This window comes from Saccopteryx leptura, chromosome 3, assembly GCF_036850995.1.
Source record: "Saccopteryx leptura isolate mSacLep1 chromosome 3, mSacLep1_pri_phased_curated, whole genome shotgun sequence".
In the NCBI taxonomy this organism is placed as follows: domain Eukaryota; kingdom Metazoa; phylum Chordata; class Mammalia; order Chiroptera; family Emballonuridae; genus Saccopteryx; species Saccopteryx leptura.
In genome coordinates this window covers 70,603,695-70,619,886 of record NC_089505.1, presented here as the reverse complement: position 1 = coordinate 70,619,886, position 16,192 = coordinate 70,603,695, and the positions used below count along the sequence as shown (strand labels likewise).

The window sequence follows — 16,192 nt, the reverse complement described above, 5'->3', positions numbered from 1 at the left end:
GTCGCAATGAAAATCTGATGATTGATGCTTCTCATCTCTCCGTTCCTGTCTGTCCCTGTCTATTCCTCTGACCTCTCTCTCTCAGTCCCTGTAAAAAACAAAAAACAAACCATTTACTGTACGGCTCATTGCTGGCACTGCGACATCAGTATGTGGCTTTTGAATATTACTTCATACACCTCAATTTCAAACTTCAAATTTCCCAAGCTGGCCTGAAACAAAGGCGACCCTGGCTACAAATTTATATTTTGACTCTCACACTTAAGTCTCATCTCACTAGGTGAGACGCAGGCACTTTCTCACGAGCCCTTTACCATCCAAGTTTAGTGGTCTAGCTCCTTTTTCCTGCTTTCCGGCCCCGTTCTTTGCCGTACGGACAACTGAAATTTTTCCAAGATGGCCCCGCTTACTGGACCATTTCTAACGATTTCTTGTCGCTGAGGTCGACGTAGCCCTCGCCATGTTTGCCTTCTGTAACGGGAGCCTCGGCAAAATATATGCAGTTTTTGTGCAGTGTTGTTCGCAACCTGTCCAGCTTCTCCGCTTAGGGGCTGAAGTGTCAGGTGAGGGACAGCACTTTCACTGTCGTGAGTCACAGCGGTTAGTGGCGTGGAGCAAAAATAGCTACTTCCGTTCTGTACGACAAATATTCAAAGATGTGGCCGCCCCCAGAGAGCAGTAGCGCGGAGGGAGCGGATACGTTGCCTTCTGAGAAGCCGGAAGTCCAGTTGTCAGTGTTTCGTAGAAATAGTTCCGTCCTTCTTCCGCTGTCGTAGGCGGGTTCCCTTGGCTACGCTTAAGGGATGCGATGAAAGAATTCCCTCACGTTGAATGTGGCTGTTAGGAGATCGCAGTGGGATCAGGAGAAACACCAGGTCAGTGTGGGAGTCTCTCCGTGGAATAGGTTACAGGAGAGAGAGGATATGTGGGCGTTCGGGTAGGGAGGAGCTGGTAGAGTCCGTGGGGAGAGCTGGTGGTCCGGGACTCTGGGTCTGAACTTGCGGTGCCTTGGATGTTCAGGTTGGGAGATCTCTGGGGGCCAGGCCTTAAAGGTCTATCGAAATCGAGGACTGAGAGTCCTCAGGTCAGAGTTTGGGGTCTTTGCAGGTCACTGATTGAGAACCGGAGCGAACGTGGTATTTCTCAATGAATATGGTGTCTGGATTCGGTATGGGTCTCGGTGACAGAGGAGCAGGCGTGAGACAGACCTGATGAACGGTACAGTCTTCTTCAGGCCTTCAAAGTCTGTTTGCAAATCTCCTTAGGCCCCCACATCACCCTTTCTTTTCCTCTCTACAGATGGGAAGTTTAGGGAGATCAAGGACTAAGCTAATCTAAACTGGTAAACTTGATATTAAAGATGAAGTTTCTTTCTTACTGCAAACATTTGGATATTTCAGATTCTTTCTAAAAGTAAAGTCTGAACCAATAAAAATAACATTTTCTAGGTCCCAAATTATGTTTTCCAAAGATAACTCTTATTCATGTGTTAGTATATTTCCATTTCTGTGGGTTTTTTTCTGCAAATTTTTATAATTCACATAAACTGGAAACACTGGTGTAATTTGATTTTTTGAGTCTTCATGCTGTATTGGCCTTATTTTTCTACCTTCTTTTTCTTGTTCATGCTACTTTCACTTCCCAGAAGGCATTACCTGCCTCACATTCAGACTCATATTTTAAAGCCCCACGGTATAAAGGCTTTGGGAGCACCAAATAAAGAGACGGCAATATTGGCTTTGAATTAAGGTAGGTGCATAGCAGCAGTGACAGCATCTGGGCCTCCAAGGGAATGTATCATCCAAAATGAACTTGTTTTTACCCCCACAGGTCCTGGATTCCCAAGAGCTGGAGAAATCAAGTAAAGGACATGTAGGAGGTGCCTGGAGTTGCATCTGGTCATTTCATGGAACATCTTTGACCTGAGACAGATTCCTGAACAGAAATTTAGGGCAGATTCACAAGTGACTGTAACACTATTCTTGTCAATGGGCATTTCTCAAAACAGAAGAAAATGACAAAAGCCCAGGTGACTTATTTTATTTTTGTGACAGAGACAGAGAGAGGGACGGATAGGGACAGATAGACAGGAAGGGAGAAAGATGAGAAGCATCAATTCTTTGTTGCGGCACCTTAGTTGTTCATTGATTGCTTTCTTTTATGTGCCTTGACCGGGGGGGCTACAGCAGACCGAGTGACCCCTTGCTCAAGCCAGCGACCTTGGGTTCAAGCTGGTGAGCTGTGCTCAAACCAGATGAACCCGCGCTGAAATCAGTGACCTTGGGGTTTCGAACCTGGGTCCCCTGCGTCTCAGTCCGATGCTCTATCCACTACACCACCACCTGGTCAGGCAACTTTTGGTTTGTTTTATTCTTAACTTGATTCTCTCATGGTTTTGTGGAGGCCTGAAAAAAATCAGTTCAATATTATAAAAAAGCATAAGTTGGGAAAAATGGGCTCTGGGGAGAAATGTTTAGACCGTATCTTCAAAATCAGGACAGAATGGGACCAGGAATATATTGCTCCTAGAGTTCATATTATATGACCAGTGTTGGAATATATAATGTATGACTTCAGGACCATGTTTGTTACATAAACTGTCAACTTGTATCTGCTATTTCTGACAGCCATTGGCAACCAGGGACTCATGAGTACATGATGATATGCACTGACTGAAACAGAAAGCAGATCAGCTCTTCAGGAGATGTCAGCATTTTGTGGCACTGAAGTCTTGGCAAATTTCTCTGATGGTTTCTTTCTAGAGTTGGAATGGTGGACTGTGTTCTGAGTAGCATTCTTCTAAAAGATGTCTAAGCACGTTGTGTATGGCTGCTTCTTGCATGATTATTCCGAGTCTCCTCTGGGACTAGACTAAGGAGCATTCAGTGGACACAGTTTTTCAGGAGGCCCCAGCTTGGTGATGAAGGAAGTGTGGAGGGCTGGGTATGGAGGAAGGGATAGGAAGGGGTGTGGTGCTTCAGCCCCTCTCCAGGGGCCACTCCTCCCCTTGTTCACTGACCCAAACTCTGCAAATGAAACTTTTGGGATTTTTATGAAGGCTTCCTCATGTATGCATGATTGAGCATTAGTTCCATTTTCAGCACTTCCCTCTACTCAATAGAATAGGGACTGAGTCTGAAAATTCAAAGGTTGTTTTTTTTTCTTAAGGATTTTCTTTATTCATTTTAGAGAGGGGAGAGAGAGAGAGGAAAGGGGTGGGGGAGGATCAGGAAACATCAACTCCCATATGTGCCTTGACCAGGTAAGCCCAGGGTTTTGAACCGGTGACCTCAGCATTCCAGGTCAGCATTTTATCCACTGTGCCACCATAGTCCAGGCATGAAAATTCCAAGCTTCTGATCATGGTCTACTCTTTTTGGTGACCAGCTCCCACCCAGGTGTCCACTCAAAGTCACCTCATTAGAACAAAGACACTCATACTGTTCTTATCACTTAGGAATTTAAAACGGTTTTGGGAGCCCTGTGTCAGGAACCACGGACAGAGACCAATATATATATTTTCTATTATCTCATGCCTTCCATTTCAATAAATAAACACCATATTGAACAGGATTGTGTTTTTTCAGGAATTGCTGACACTGGAGGATGTGGCTGTGGACTTCACCCGGGAGGAGTGGCAGCTCCTGGACCCCGATCAGAAGGACCTGTACCGGGACGTGATGTTGGAGATCTACAGCCACCTGGTGTCAGTGGGTGAGGACAGCTCCCCTGTGTCACTCAGGGTCCCCAATCAGTGCCTTTCTCATCTTCTGAAAGCTCTCGACTATGTGTGGTGCTCTGAAATGGTAGAGTCTTAGTCCCCTCCCTGGCCTGACATGAAAAGGTATAATCATATCTTAGAGGAAACTCTTTAATTGTAAACATGAAAATTGTGCAGTCCCTAAAATGTAGAATTCTCACAGCATCACAGATCTCCAGTGCAATCTGATAGGCCTAAGTCTCCTGTCATTTCCCATGAGCAGGGTATCAAGCTAGCAAACCAGATGTGCTCTTCAGATTGGAACAGGGAGAACCACCGTGGACATCAGAAGATGAAATCCACAGTCAGCCTGACCAAGTGGTGGCGCAGTGGATAGAGCATAGGACTGGGATGCAGAGGACCCAGATTCGAGACCCCGAGGTTGCCAGCTTGAGTGCGGGCTCATGGCTTGAGCAAAAAGCTCACCAGCTTGGACCCAAGGTCGCTGGCTGAAGCAAGGGGTTACTCAGTCTGCTGAAGGCCTGCGGTCAAGGCACATATGAGAAAGCAATCAATGAACAACTAAGGTGTTGCAACGAAAAACTGATGATTGATGCTTCTCATCTCTCTCCGTTCCTGTCTGTCTATCCCTGTCTATCCCTCTCTCTGACTCTCTCTCTGTCCCTGTTAAAAAAAAAAAAAAAAAATCCACAGTCAGACCCTTCCAGATGAGCAAGAGGGGAAGCCTGTGGAAGTCCCTTTCCAGTCATTGGGAGAAGACGTTCCAGGAATCAGGGTGTCTGAGGAGATAGAAACAGGTATTCTGTGTCCCTGTTCCCATACAGGAGCTCTTTTTCTTTGTAGGAATTTAGAGGAAAATTTACCCTGTTATCACTTGGAACTTCTCCCTCTTTATTTCTTGTTACATGATATCTTTTTTCTCCCTAAAATTACTATTTTTTTTCTTTTTGTGGGTATGATACATTTATTAAAGCTGGGGACAGTGAGGCAAGGAAGGGCTTAGAAGCAGCAACAGGAGAGAGCTTAGGTGGGGCTGCTTTGCTAACTGCAAGTCAGAGAAAAGGGGCCTTGGAGACAGGTGCATGGGGTGAGCCTGGGACGAGCTGCTGCTGCCCGCTGCTCCCTGGTTGCAAGTCTCATGAGGACCCTTAGAGTTTAGGAGATGCTTGCCTGTGGGGGAAGAGAGGTAGGCATGCTCCCGGGAGAGAGAGAGCTCCCCCGTGATTTTTCTTGCTTGGATTTTCAAATCTTCTGATTCTTTGTCACTTGTCCGAGTATGAATTTGTGTTCCTTTTACCTCTTCTCATGAAATTGGTCCTTCCATGTCTCTCTTCTAAGAGAAAACTTTTCAGTTCTTCCTTGCCTTCCGACTAATGCACCTTCTTGCCCTACTGGGAAGTACTTACTTCCCTTCATAACATCCAACTTGACCCCATGGTAACCTGGTATTTTAATGTGGATTAATCTGCTTCCCTAACTTTGTTCCTCCACTCTTAGCTCCTTCAAAGTATCTGTTTCTATTCCTTGTTCTGTCTTATAGGCCTAAATCCTACCTTTATTACAATGTGTAAAGTTCATTTTCTCTGTGGAGACTTTTCTGTATTTCCATACCACTGTCTAATCTATATGGTACTGCCATATATATTCTGTCTTCATGGTAACTCATTATGAGTTCATACTTTTAGTGAGAGAGAGACAGACAGGAAGGGAGAGAGATGAGAAGCATCAACTCATAGTTGTGGCATCTTAGTTGTTCATTGACTGCTTTCTCATATGTGCCTTGACTGGGGACTACAGCTGAGTCAGTGACCCCTTGCTCAAGCCAGCGACCTTGGGCACAAGCCAGTGACTTTGGTCTTCAAGCTAGTGACCTTTGGGCTCAAACTAACAACCATGGAGTCATGTCTATGATCCCACACTCAAGCTGGTGAGCCTGCACTCAAGCCAGTGACCTTGGGGTTTGAACCTGGGTCCCACTGTGCCACTGCTTGGTCAGGCTAAATTTTTATTTATTGATATTACCAAGAGAGGGAAGGAGAGAGAGAAAGAGCAAGTGACCAAGAAAGAGAGAGAGAGGAACATAGATCTGTTCCTGTATGTGCCCTGATCGAGGATCGAACTGGCAACCTCTGCACTTTGAGACAGTGCTTTAACCAACCAAGCCATCTGGCTAGTGCTGTTTAAAAAAATAATTTTAAAGATTTTATTTTTTGATTTTACACCGAGAGGAAGGGGTGGGGAGCAAGAAGTATCAAGTCATAGTTCCTTCACTTTAGTTGCTCATTGATTATTGTATATGCCTTGACTAGGCAAGCCTAGGGCCTCAAACCAGCAACCTCAGCCTTCTAGGTCAGTGCTTTATCCACTGTACCACCACAAGCCAGGCATGAGTTCATACTTTTTAAAAAATTTACTTATTGATTTTAGAGAGGAAGAGTGAGAGAAAAAAACATTGATTTATTGTTCTACTTATTTATGCGTTCATTAGTTGATTCTTATATGTGCCCTGACCAGGTTCAAACCTGTAACCTTGGTGTATTGGGATGCTCTAACCAACTAAGCTACCCCAGGTCCTGCCATGAGTCTTGGTCTAGAAGAAAGGTGTTCCTTTAGGACCCGCTAACAGTTGCTAGCAGAGACATAACTGTAGAATTGAGAAAGGTACCATTGGTAAGATGAGAGATTAGTATACCAGGGACAGCATGATGAAGAAGGTGACAGTTCCCATATCTGGTGCTATAGCAGAACTGCTTCTAGAGGAGACTGTGGGTCCAACTAGCATGTTGTGAAAGTTCATCATGTCCCTCTTTCTGTGGGAACATGAGAATGTGTCACAGCTACATGTAAGGTCAGAATGTTGACAGAAAACTGAGATTGGTGTTTTGGGAAAGTTAGTCTGATAATGGCCTACATCAGGGGTTGGGAACCTATGGCTCGTGAGCCAGATGTGGCTCTTTTGATGGCTGCATCTGGCTCACAGACAAATCTTTAATAAAAAAATAATAACGTTAAAAATATAAAACATTCTCATGTATTATAATCCATTCAATTCCTATCGCTCATGTTCATGGTTGTGGGTGGCTGGAGCCAATCACAGCTGTCCTCCGGGACAACACCAAATTTTTATTGGATAATGCATAACATACATGGGTCCTTGTATGGCTCTCAACCGAATTACATTTTAAAATATGTGGTGTTCATGGCTCTCTCAGCCAAAAAGGTTCCTGAACCCTGGCCTACATAATGCAGAGTGGTATATTTTAGCATGTTTAGATGAGCACCCAAGATTTTGTTAGAATTTTATTTTTGTTATTTATTATTATTTTTTTATTGATTTTTAGAGAGAGAGAAACATTGGCTTGTTCCACTTATTCATGCCATCTTTGGTTGTCTCTTGTATGTGCCCTGATTGGGAATCAACGCGCAACCCTGGAACCTCAGTATCTCAGGATGATACTCTGAGCTCCCCGGCCAGGGCCCATTTTTTATTTTTTTTAAATGTTTATTTTATTGATTTTAGAGAGAGAAAGGAAGAGAGTAAGAGAGAGCAGACACATTGATCTGTTCCTTTATGTGCTCTAACTGGGATTGAACCATAATCTCTGTGCTTCAGAATGATGCTCTGACCAATCAACCTGTCCAGCCAGGGCCTATTTTTCATTTTTTAAAAAAAATTATTTATTGATTTTAGGGAGGAAGGTGGGGGTAAAAAGATTGAGAGAGCTGGGGAAGGTGAAAATGTTGCAGAGAGGGATGGTGGTACCAGTTGCAAAACAGTGTACACTTACAAATGGTTAAAATGGTCTATTTTATTTTATAAATATTTAACTGCAATTTTAAAAAGTTTTCAAAAAGATTAGGCACATTGATACTTGGAACTCTTTTACATTAATATATGTTTTCCACTAAAGTGCTAGCCTATCCCAAGGATTTTTTTTTTTTAAGTGAGAGAAGGGAAGACAGACAGACTTCTGCATGTGCCCCAACTGGGATCCACCCGGCAACCCCTGTCTGGGGCCAGTGCTTGAATCAGCGGAGCTATCCTTAGCACCCAGGGCTGATGCTCCAACCAATCGAGCCACTGGCTGCAAGAGGGGAAGACAGAGAGAAGCGGGAGAGGAAGGGGAAGAGAAGCAGATGGTTGCTTCTCATGTGTACCCTGACCAGGGATCAAATTTGGAATGTCTGCATGCCAGGCCAACACTTTATCCACTGAGCCAACTGGTCAGGGCCCCAAGGTATTTTTGAAGCAACTGTATTCCATATGATGTTCATGGGAGTATTCACTGTTCTCTCCTTTCCTAGAAATTGAGGAAGTTGATGATCATCTGCAGTGGCGCTTGCAAAACCAAAAAATGCTGAAGGTGATGAAACAGCGTTATGAACAGAATGCATTTGGAAATATTGTTCTTCAGAGCAAAACTCACTTACCTATAAGGCCAAATCATATGTTTGATTTCCATGGAAAAACTCTGAAATCATATTTTGATTTAATCAACCAGAGGAGAAGCTGTGACATAAAGGAGCCCGCTGAGTTTAATGGAGATGGAAAGTCCTTTCTTCGTGCAAACCATGAGCTAACTCCTACTGAGATTAAATTCCATGAAAACGGAAAACCCACAAGGACTAAGTCACAATTCCTTAAACTTCAGCAAACGCACAAAATAGAGAAGGCCTATGAATGTACTGAATGTGGGAAAGCCTTCCTCAAGAAGCCTCAGCTCATGGAACATAAGAGAATTCATACAGGAAAGAAACCCCATGGATGCAGTGTATGTGGGAAAACTTTCTCCAAAAAGTTCAAGCTCACTGAACATCAGCGAACTCACAGTGGAGAGAAACCTCATGCATGCAGTGAGTGTGGAAAAGCCTTTCTCAGGAAATTTCAGCTGACCGAACATCAGAAGAGTCACACAGGAAACAAACCCCATGTGTGCAGTATGTGTGGGAAAGCGTTCTCCAGAAAGTTGAGGCTAACTGAACACCAGAGGGTACACACAGGAGAGAAACCTTATGCGTGTACTGAATGTGGGAAAGCCTTCTGCAGGAAGGAAGAGCTCAATACACATCAGAGAATTGAAAGAGAAAAACCCCATGGATGCAGTGAATGTGGGAAAGGTTTCTTCAGAAAGTCACAGCTCATTCTACATCAGAAAATTCACACAGGAGAGAAATCTTACACATGCAGTGACTGTGGCAAAGGCTTCATTCAGAAAGGCAATCTCATCATACATCAGCGGATTCACACAGGAGAGAAACCCTATGGCTGCACTGAATGTGGGAAGGCCTTCAGCCAGAAGGCCTGTCTCATAGCACATCAGCGGTTTCATACAGGAAAGACTCCCTTTGTATGTACCGAATGCGGAAAATCCTGTTCACAGAAATCAGGACTCATTAAACACCAGAGAATTCACACGAGAGAAAAACCCTACACGTGCAGTGACTGTGGCAAAGCCTTCACTACAAAGACAATGCTCAGTGTCCATCAGAGAGCTCATACAGGGGAGCGACTCGATGGATGCGATGAGTGTGGGAAAGCTTTTTCCCACATGTCATGTCTAGTGAAACATAAGACGATGCACACAAGAGAGAAACATGTAGATTCAGTAGAAGTGGAATGTCCTCCCACAAGTGTTCGCAGTTTATTAGATACTGGTGAACTCCTACAGAGGTAAAGCCCTGTTCATACGGTGTCTGTGCAGATAGATGCCTTCTGTGATCCCTCAGATGGCATTAAACATCAGTGGGGTCCTAGTAGAGAGGAATGTAGTCACTGTGGGACAGCCCGTTACCAGACATGCAGTCTCAGCAGACAACAGAGAGTTTATACAGGAGAGAAACGTTATGAAACAAGTGAATTTTTTTAAGCCTTCAATGGTCAATCATCTTTTATGCCACAAAAAACACCCAGGAAAAAATAGTGAGCTCATAGTAGATAGAAATGTGATAAAGTGAATGTCCTTGCCCTTAATAGGACTCAGTATGTACTGGAGAGAGTCTGTTGGGAGCAGTGAATGTGGCAGGGTTTTCAGTGGTACATTCTGCTTCATCTGTTAACAGTTGAAATCATAAAGATACTAAATACTGAGGCTCTGGTTGAGTAGTTTAGTTGGTTAGACCGTTGTCCTGATACACCAAGATATGGGCACATAAAATAAAAATACTAATGAAATACTGTGAACACTCTAAATGTTGAATACCTTTTACAAAACATGAAAGTTTTTGTGAATCAAAGAAGGCTTGTGAAAATGAAAAATGTTTGAGAGCTTTTTGTACTATTTCCAAGTTCATTATACATCATATAGTACACCTGATAAACATTTTTGGACAGGCTACCTAGACCCATATTCCTAGTGACTATGTTAACGATTCCATAATTTAAAGGAAATAGTCTCCACCCCAAAGCAATGCTTAAGGTTATCTGTTGTTGTGAGTCGGGAGCGCAGAGAGAGAGAGATCAGCAGACAAAATCATCAAGGACTAGCAAAGGACCACCGCTCGCTCAGGCAAATGGCCCCGAGTTCATGCTGTGTCCTAATTTTATTCACAAGACTTCAAAAAGTTTGTTTACTGAGAAATTGGCATAACATCAAGTGTAACTTTTACTTAAAGATACATGGAGTGCACCTGCAAGATAGCTTAGTAACAACATAATATCAGAAGGCATTAATTGCTATTGCTTCTATGGATCCCATAACATTCCTCTCCTTATCTTAAGGGAAAACCCTGGAAAGTACAGAAATCTTATGAGAATGTTTTACTGAGAAAAGCCCAGTAACTGCCTTCAGTCACATAGACAGACCTATTTCAGTGACCCGTCTTCAAGTCACAGAACAATTCTCTTGGCAAAACATTCTTTTCTTGTTGGCTGTGTTCCCATCCAAGGCCATGCAATGGATTATTCCACTACAGTTACCACATACTCACTTTTCCATTTGTGGATTCTTTAAAAAAGGTTTTCAATACCCACCCAATATATGATGATTAGCTATTGTATTTTTTGGCTTTATTCAAATATTTCAGACAACTGAAGTACTTCAGAAAATAAACTATTAAATTCATAAATTAACTTAATGTCCACAGATGAATTTAACAATAATTTATAAATAAAGCCAAACATCAGGTCACTGAATGTGGAAAATCCTGTTCCACACTGGTACATGTTACAATGATACCTCTAACTCATCAGCCAGGAAATCCACGCTTTTCTCTTAATAAAAGCTTTTATTAGCTTTTGTTCTCTTTGTACTTGAGTTTGTATACTTTCTTTTGCCTTGTTATCAAGTTCACTGATCTTGCATACAACAATAGTTTAAAATACTGTTCATACTTTTTGGTCGTTTGTTCTCCCATGTTTTGTTTTGGATAGTTTTTTCCAAATTTTTTATTTTATTTTATTTTTTTGTTGATTTTAGAGAGAGGAAGGGATAGAGCAAGAGAAAGGCAGGAACATCAATCTGTTCCTGTATGTGTCCTGACTGGGGATCAAACCCGGCAACCTCTGCTTCAGGACGATGCTCTAACCAACCAAGCTATCTGGTCAGGGCTTATTTGGGATAATTTCTAATGCTCTGTCTTCAGATTCACTGATCTTTTTTCTGCAATGTCTAATCTGCATTAGTTGTATCCAGTGTATCTGTTTTATTGGGGTTTTTTACATACACTTTAAAAAAATTTTTTAATTCACTCTTTTCCAATTTTATTTTAGATTTTATTCATTTTTAGAGAGAGAGAAAAGGGGGTCAGAGCAAGTAGCATCAACTCCCATATGTGCCTTGACCAGGCAAGCCCAGGGCCTTGAACTGGCAACCTCTGCACTCCAGGTTGACACTTTATCCACTGCGCCATCACAGGTCAGGCGTATCCAGTGTGTTTATCTCAGAAATTGTGTGCCCTGGCTGGAGAGCCTGGTTAGTTAGAGCATCATCCTGATATACAAAGGTTGCTGGTTTGATCCTGGTCAGGGCACATACAGAAACAGATTGATGTTTCTATCTCCCTTTCTATCTCTCTAAAAATCAATAAATACATTTTAAAAAATTATAAAGAAAATTATAGTTTTTTATCTCTAGAAATTTGACTTGTGCCTTTTTATTCTTTATCTTTCATGTCACTGTCATGGTCTACTTTTAAACTACTTGTGATTTAATATTTAAAGTGGTTTTCTGGTAGGCAGCATATAGTTGGACGTTGGTTTTTTTAATCTAGTTGACAGTATCTGTTTCTTTTATTGTATTTAGTTCATTTATATTTAATGTAAGAACATGCCTGACCTGTGGTGGCGCAGTGGATAAAACGTCGACCTGGAAATACTGAGGTCACCGGTTCGAAACCCTGGGCTTGCCTGGTCAAGGCACATATGGGAGTTGATGCTTCCAGCTCCTCCCTCCCTTCTCTCTCTCTGTCTCTTTCTCTCCCTCTCTGTCCTCTAAAAATGAATAAAAAATAATAATAATGTAAGAACATGATTAGGCTTAAATTAATAATATGTAATATCCTATTTATGCCATCTGTTCTTTGCTCCCCTTTTATTCTCCCTTTAGAGGAACTGAGTATGTTTAATTATCTCTCTTTTTTTTTTTTTTAATTCAGTGAGAGGCAGGGAGGCATTGAGACAGACTCCCACATGTGCCCCAACTGGGATCAACCTGGCATGCCCACTAGGGGGTGATGCTCTGCCCATCTGGGGTGTTGCTCTGAACCTAGCTCTTTTTAGTGCCTGAGGTAGAGGCCATGGAACCATCCTCAGCTCCCATGGCCAACTTGCTCCAATCCTGCCATGGCTGCAAGAGGGAAAGAGAGAGAGACAGAAAAATGAAAGGGGGAGAGTTGGAGAAGCAGATATGCACTTCACCTGTGTGCTCTGACCAGGAATTGAACCTGGGACTTCCATATGCTATGCTCTACCACTGAGTCAACTGGCCAGAGCTATTTATCTCCTTTTAAGGAGCTCCTCTGATTTTATAGCATGTATCATTAGCTTATCAGCCTAAGTTCAAGTGTTAGTATACCTCTTCATGTAAAGTAACAGACTCTTATAATATACTTCCATCAGCAAGATCAGCTTTAGTGAAGAGACTGTCTTCTGGATGCTCCTGGGATACATATTTAAGGATTGGGGAAGCTGATTTTATATGATAAATCCACTTTAGCATACCTAACTTCATATATATACTTTGGATACTTTGCAGAATATGAAGGAATTTCTGACATTGAAACTTATTTAGTGGAGGACACTTTTGAGTCAGTTTTACTCCACCTACCAAGCAAACTGTTAGAAGCACTCTAATTGAGCTCACATGTTAAAGCCAGAATCAATTCATGGTAAACCCATATTAAATTTCCTTGATCCAAAATTATATTCTACCATGATTCTGCAAATATTTCCCAGATTTCTATTCAACACATAAGCAATATATAGAGATAAATATCTACTTCCTGACTATGTTGGGTTTATCCAAAGAATGCAAAGTAGGTTAAAATGTGTTTAATTTTCTAAAGCAATGTAATTTACCACTATATCTGGCTGCAATAACAAATATCACAGAGCGGATAGTTTAACAGATTTTCTTACAGTTCTAAAGGCCAAAAGTCCAAGATTAAGGTTCCAGCAGATTTGGTTCCTGGTGAGGATCCTCTTCTGGCTTGCGGACAGCTGGCTCCTTGCGGTGTCACATGGCCTTTCCTTCACTTGTCTGCACTGAGAAAGAGATAGTTCTTTGGTATCTCTTACAAGTACATTAAACTTGTTGGATCAAAGCCCCACCTTTATAACCTTATTTAACTTTAATTACTTCCTCAGGCGCCCCCTCTCCAAATATAGTCACACTGGGTATTAGGGCTTCAACATAAGCATTTGTAGCAAACATTCAGTACATAACATTTCATTTTGTGCTCCCCCCCATTCATGTCCTTGTATTCAAAATACATGTATTCCATCCCATCAACCCCAAAGTCTTAACTCACTTCAGCATTAACTCTAAGTCTATAGTTCAAAGTCTCATCTAAATATCATCTAAGTCAGATGAATGAGACATGAGGTACAGCTTACCCTGAGGCGGAATTCCTCTCCAGTTGTGAACCTATGAAATCAGAGAAGTTGGGTGCTTCCAAAATACAATGATGGGATAGGGGTGTGAAAATAACTGGAAACTTTAACTGAAGTTGGAGTTGGGAGGGCCTTTGGGGGCAGTTAGCAAACCCTGTTACTCATTGTTAAGAGCGCCAAGCCCGAGACATACTTTCCATCTCCAACAGGAGGATGTTTCTAATTTACTAGGCCAGCAGGAAGATCTCCCTAGGCAACTACTCAGCCAATGAAAAGCAAGACATTTCCAATGCCCAGTGTCCAATAGACTCTTTGTTTTCAATACCCCTCTAACTGCTCCTCACCCTTTCCTTTATAGAACACATTCCTCTTCCTTGTCCCTCAGACTTGCTTATGGTCCTGCCCTAGCTTGCATGTCCAGAATTGTAATGTTTTTGCTCCCAAATAAACTTATTTTTCTGGAGGCTCTCCATTTGTTAAAGTTAACAGGGATAGGCCAGACATTCCCATTCCAAAAGAGAAATTGGAAGGAAGAAAAAGGGGTGATGGGTTCCTAGTGAATCCAAAACTTAGCAAAGCAGAGTCCATTAGATCTTAAGGCTTGAGAATCTTTTGTTCAATGCTCTGCCACCCAGGGATTTTAGGCAGAATCGTAACACTCCTGCAAGAATGAGGACATCAAACCAACAACTTCATGTGATATCTCCAATAGAATATAAAGCTCTGCAAGGAAGGGTATTTTTGTCTGTCTGTGTGCATATATATAAAAATATATATTTTCTACCCAGCATGCAGAACTGTTTGACACAAGTAGGAAGAAAACACCTGCTAGTTGAACATAGTGATCAATCCTGTTATTTTGAAGACACTCTCAGCTTGGCTGTAGAATTCTGAGGGTGGTTTTGCAGTGAGAACTCATCAGTTGGGCCACAATATTGAACAAAACCCTTTTCTCTTTCTCAAGTAAAAACATTTTAAATTTAATTTTCAATTACAGTTGACATAGTTTCAGGTATACAAGAGTGATTATATGTTTATGTAGCTTGCAAAGTGATCACTCTGCTAAGTCTACTACAGATCTGACACCATACAGTGATTACAATATTATCGACCATATTACTAAGGTGACCAACTTTTTTACAATGAAAAGGAGGACAAAAATAAATTGAAGAAAACAGTATCATAACTAAAATAAACATTTTATTCATTGCAACAATAATGCACTATGACAGTGGTCGGGAACCTATGGCTCGCGAGCCAGATGTGGCTCTTTTGATGGTTGCATCTGGCTTGCAGACAAATCTTTAATAAAAAAAAATAATAACGTTAAAAATATAAAACATTCTTATGTATTACAATCCATTCATTTCCTACCGCTCATGTTCATGGTTGTGGGTGGCTGGAGCCAATCACAGCTGTCCTCCGGGACAACACCAAATTTTTATTGGATAATGCCTAACGTACACGGGTCGTTGTATAGCTCTTATGGAATTACATTTTAAAATATGTGGCGTTCATGGCTCTCTCAGCCAAAAAGTTTCCCGACTTCTGCACTATAATATGATAAATGCATAATAAAAACATTTGTAATATTTTATATTGTAATTATGCTTACATGCCTATTAATTTTTAATAATTGTAAGAGAAAAGTCCTCATTTAGATACAAATACATCACATCACACGCAATGGATTGACTGCATCGATCGAATATGGACATTTACAGATAGTCTTCCAATAACAAAAAGGAGGACATGTAGGAGGACACTTTTCGAGGGAGGACGGAACTTACAAAAGAAGGACTGTCCTCCCTAAAGGAGGGCGATTAGTCACCTTAATATTACCTATGCTGTACTTTATATCCCAGTAACCATTTTTATAATTGACATTCTGTACTTCCTAATTCCAGTCACAAAAATGAGGAACACATCACAGAATTTATGTGTCATCCCTGCGCAGGGGCCGCTACTCTCCGCTATATGGGTCCAATTTGTGTACATGTGCTGCCCGGAGGGAGCACTCTCAGAGCTTTGGCTTCACCCCCATCCCAAGGGAGAGCCAAGCCTCTCTGTTAGCACACCCCTTTTGCTAATAACTGTGTTCGCGGTTTTTCTTCACCCCAATCATAACGGGAACTTTATAAATCCTTTTTACCCACTCTCTGCTTAATGCCATCTACAGCGCATCTCTAAACCCTAGAGACGGGCCTCAAATGCCGCTTCCTCCAGCGACCTCCACCCAGAATTCTCAGGATAACAGCCAGTTCCCTTCCAGCTGTTCAGGTTCTGCTCCGGTTCCCTTCTGTGGGACTTACTCGAAGATGACCGTGCCCACTGAACTTGTCTCTGGCCTTAGGCCCAAAGGCCATAAGGCCCCCAAACATCTCTGCCCATCCTGAGATCTGGGCTGGCTTCAGGTTTTTCTT

At 42.0% G+C, this 16,192-nt stretch overlaps 1 protein-coding gene and 1 non-coding gene across 2 annotated transcripts in view; one reads left to right on the top strand and one right to left on the bottom strand.

The window, feature by feature from the left end:
- Nucleotides 1-785: 785 nt before the first annotated feature.
- Nucleotides 786-16,192, top strand: part of LOC136399210 (zinc finger protein 615-like) — a 54,480-nt gene continuing 39,073 nt past the window's right edge. The window contains 4 exon segments of the mRNA XM_066374177.1: nt 786-875; nt 1,831-2,029; nt 3,588-3,714; nt 8,027-9,272. Coding sequence (XP_066230274.1) covers nt 2,015-2,029; nt 3,588-3,714; nt 8,027-9,272 — 1,388 coding nt within the window. The 5' untranslated portion in view covers nt 786-875; nt 1,831-2,014.
- LOC136402005 (U6 spliceosomal RNA) lies at nt 15,681-15,787 on the bottom strand. The gene has a single exon (XR_010750915.1). It is a non-coding gene; the product is annotated as a U6 spliceosomal RNA (small nuclear RNA).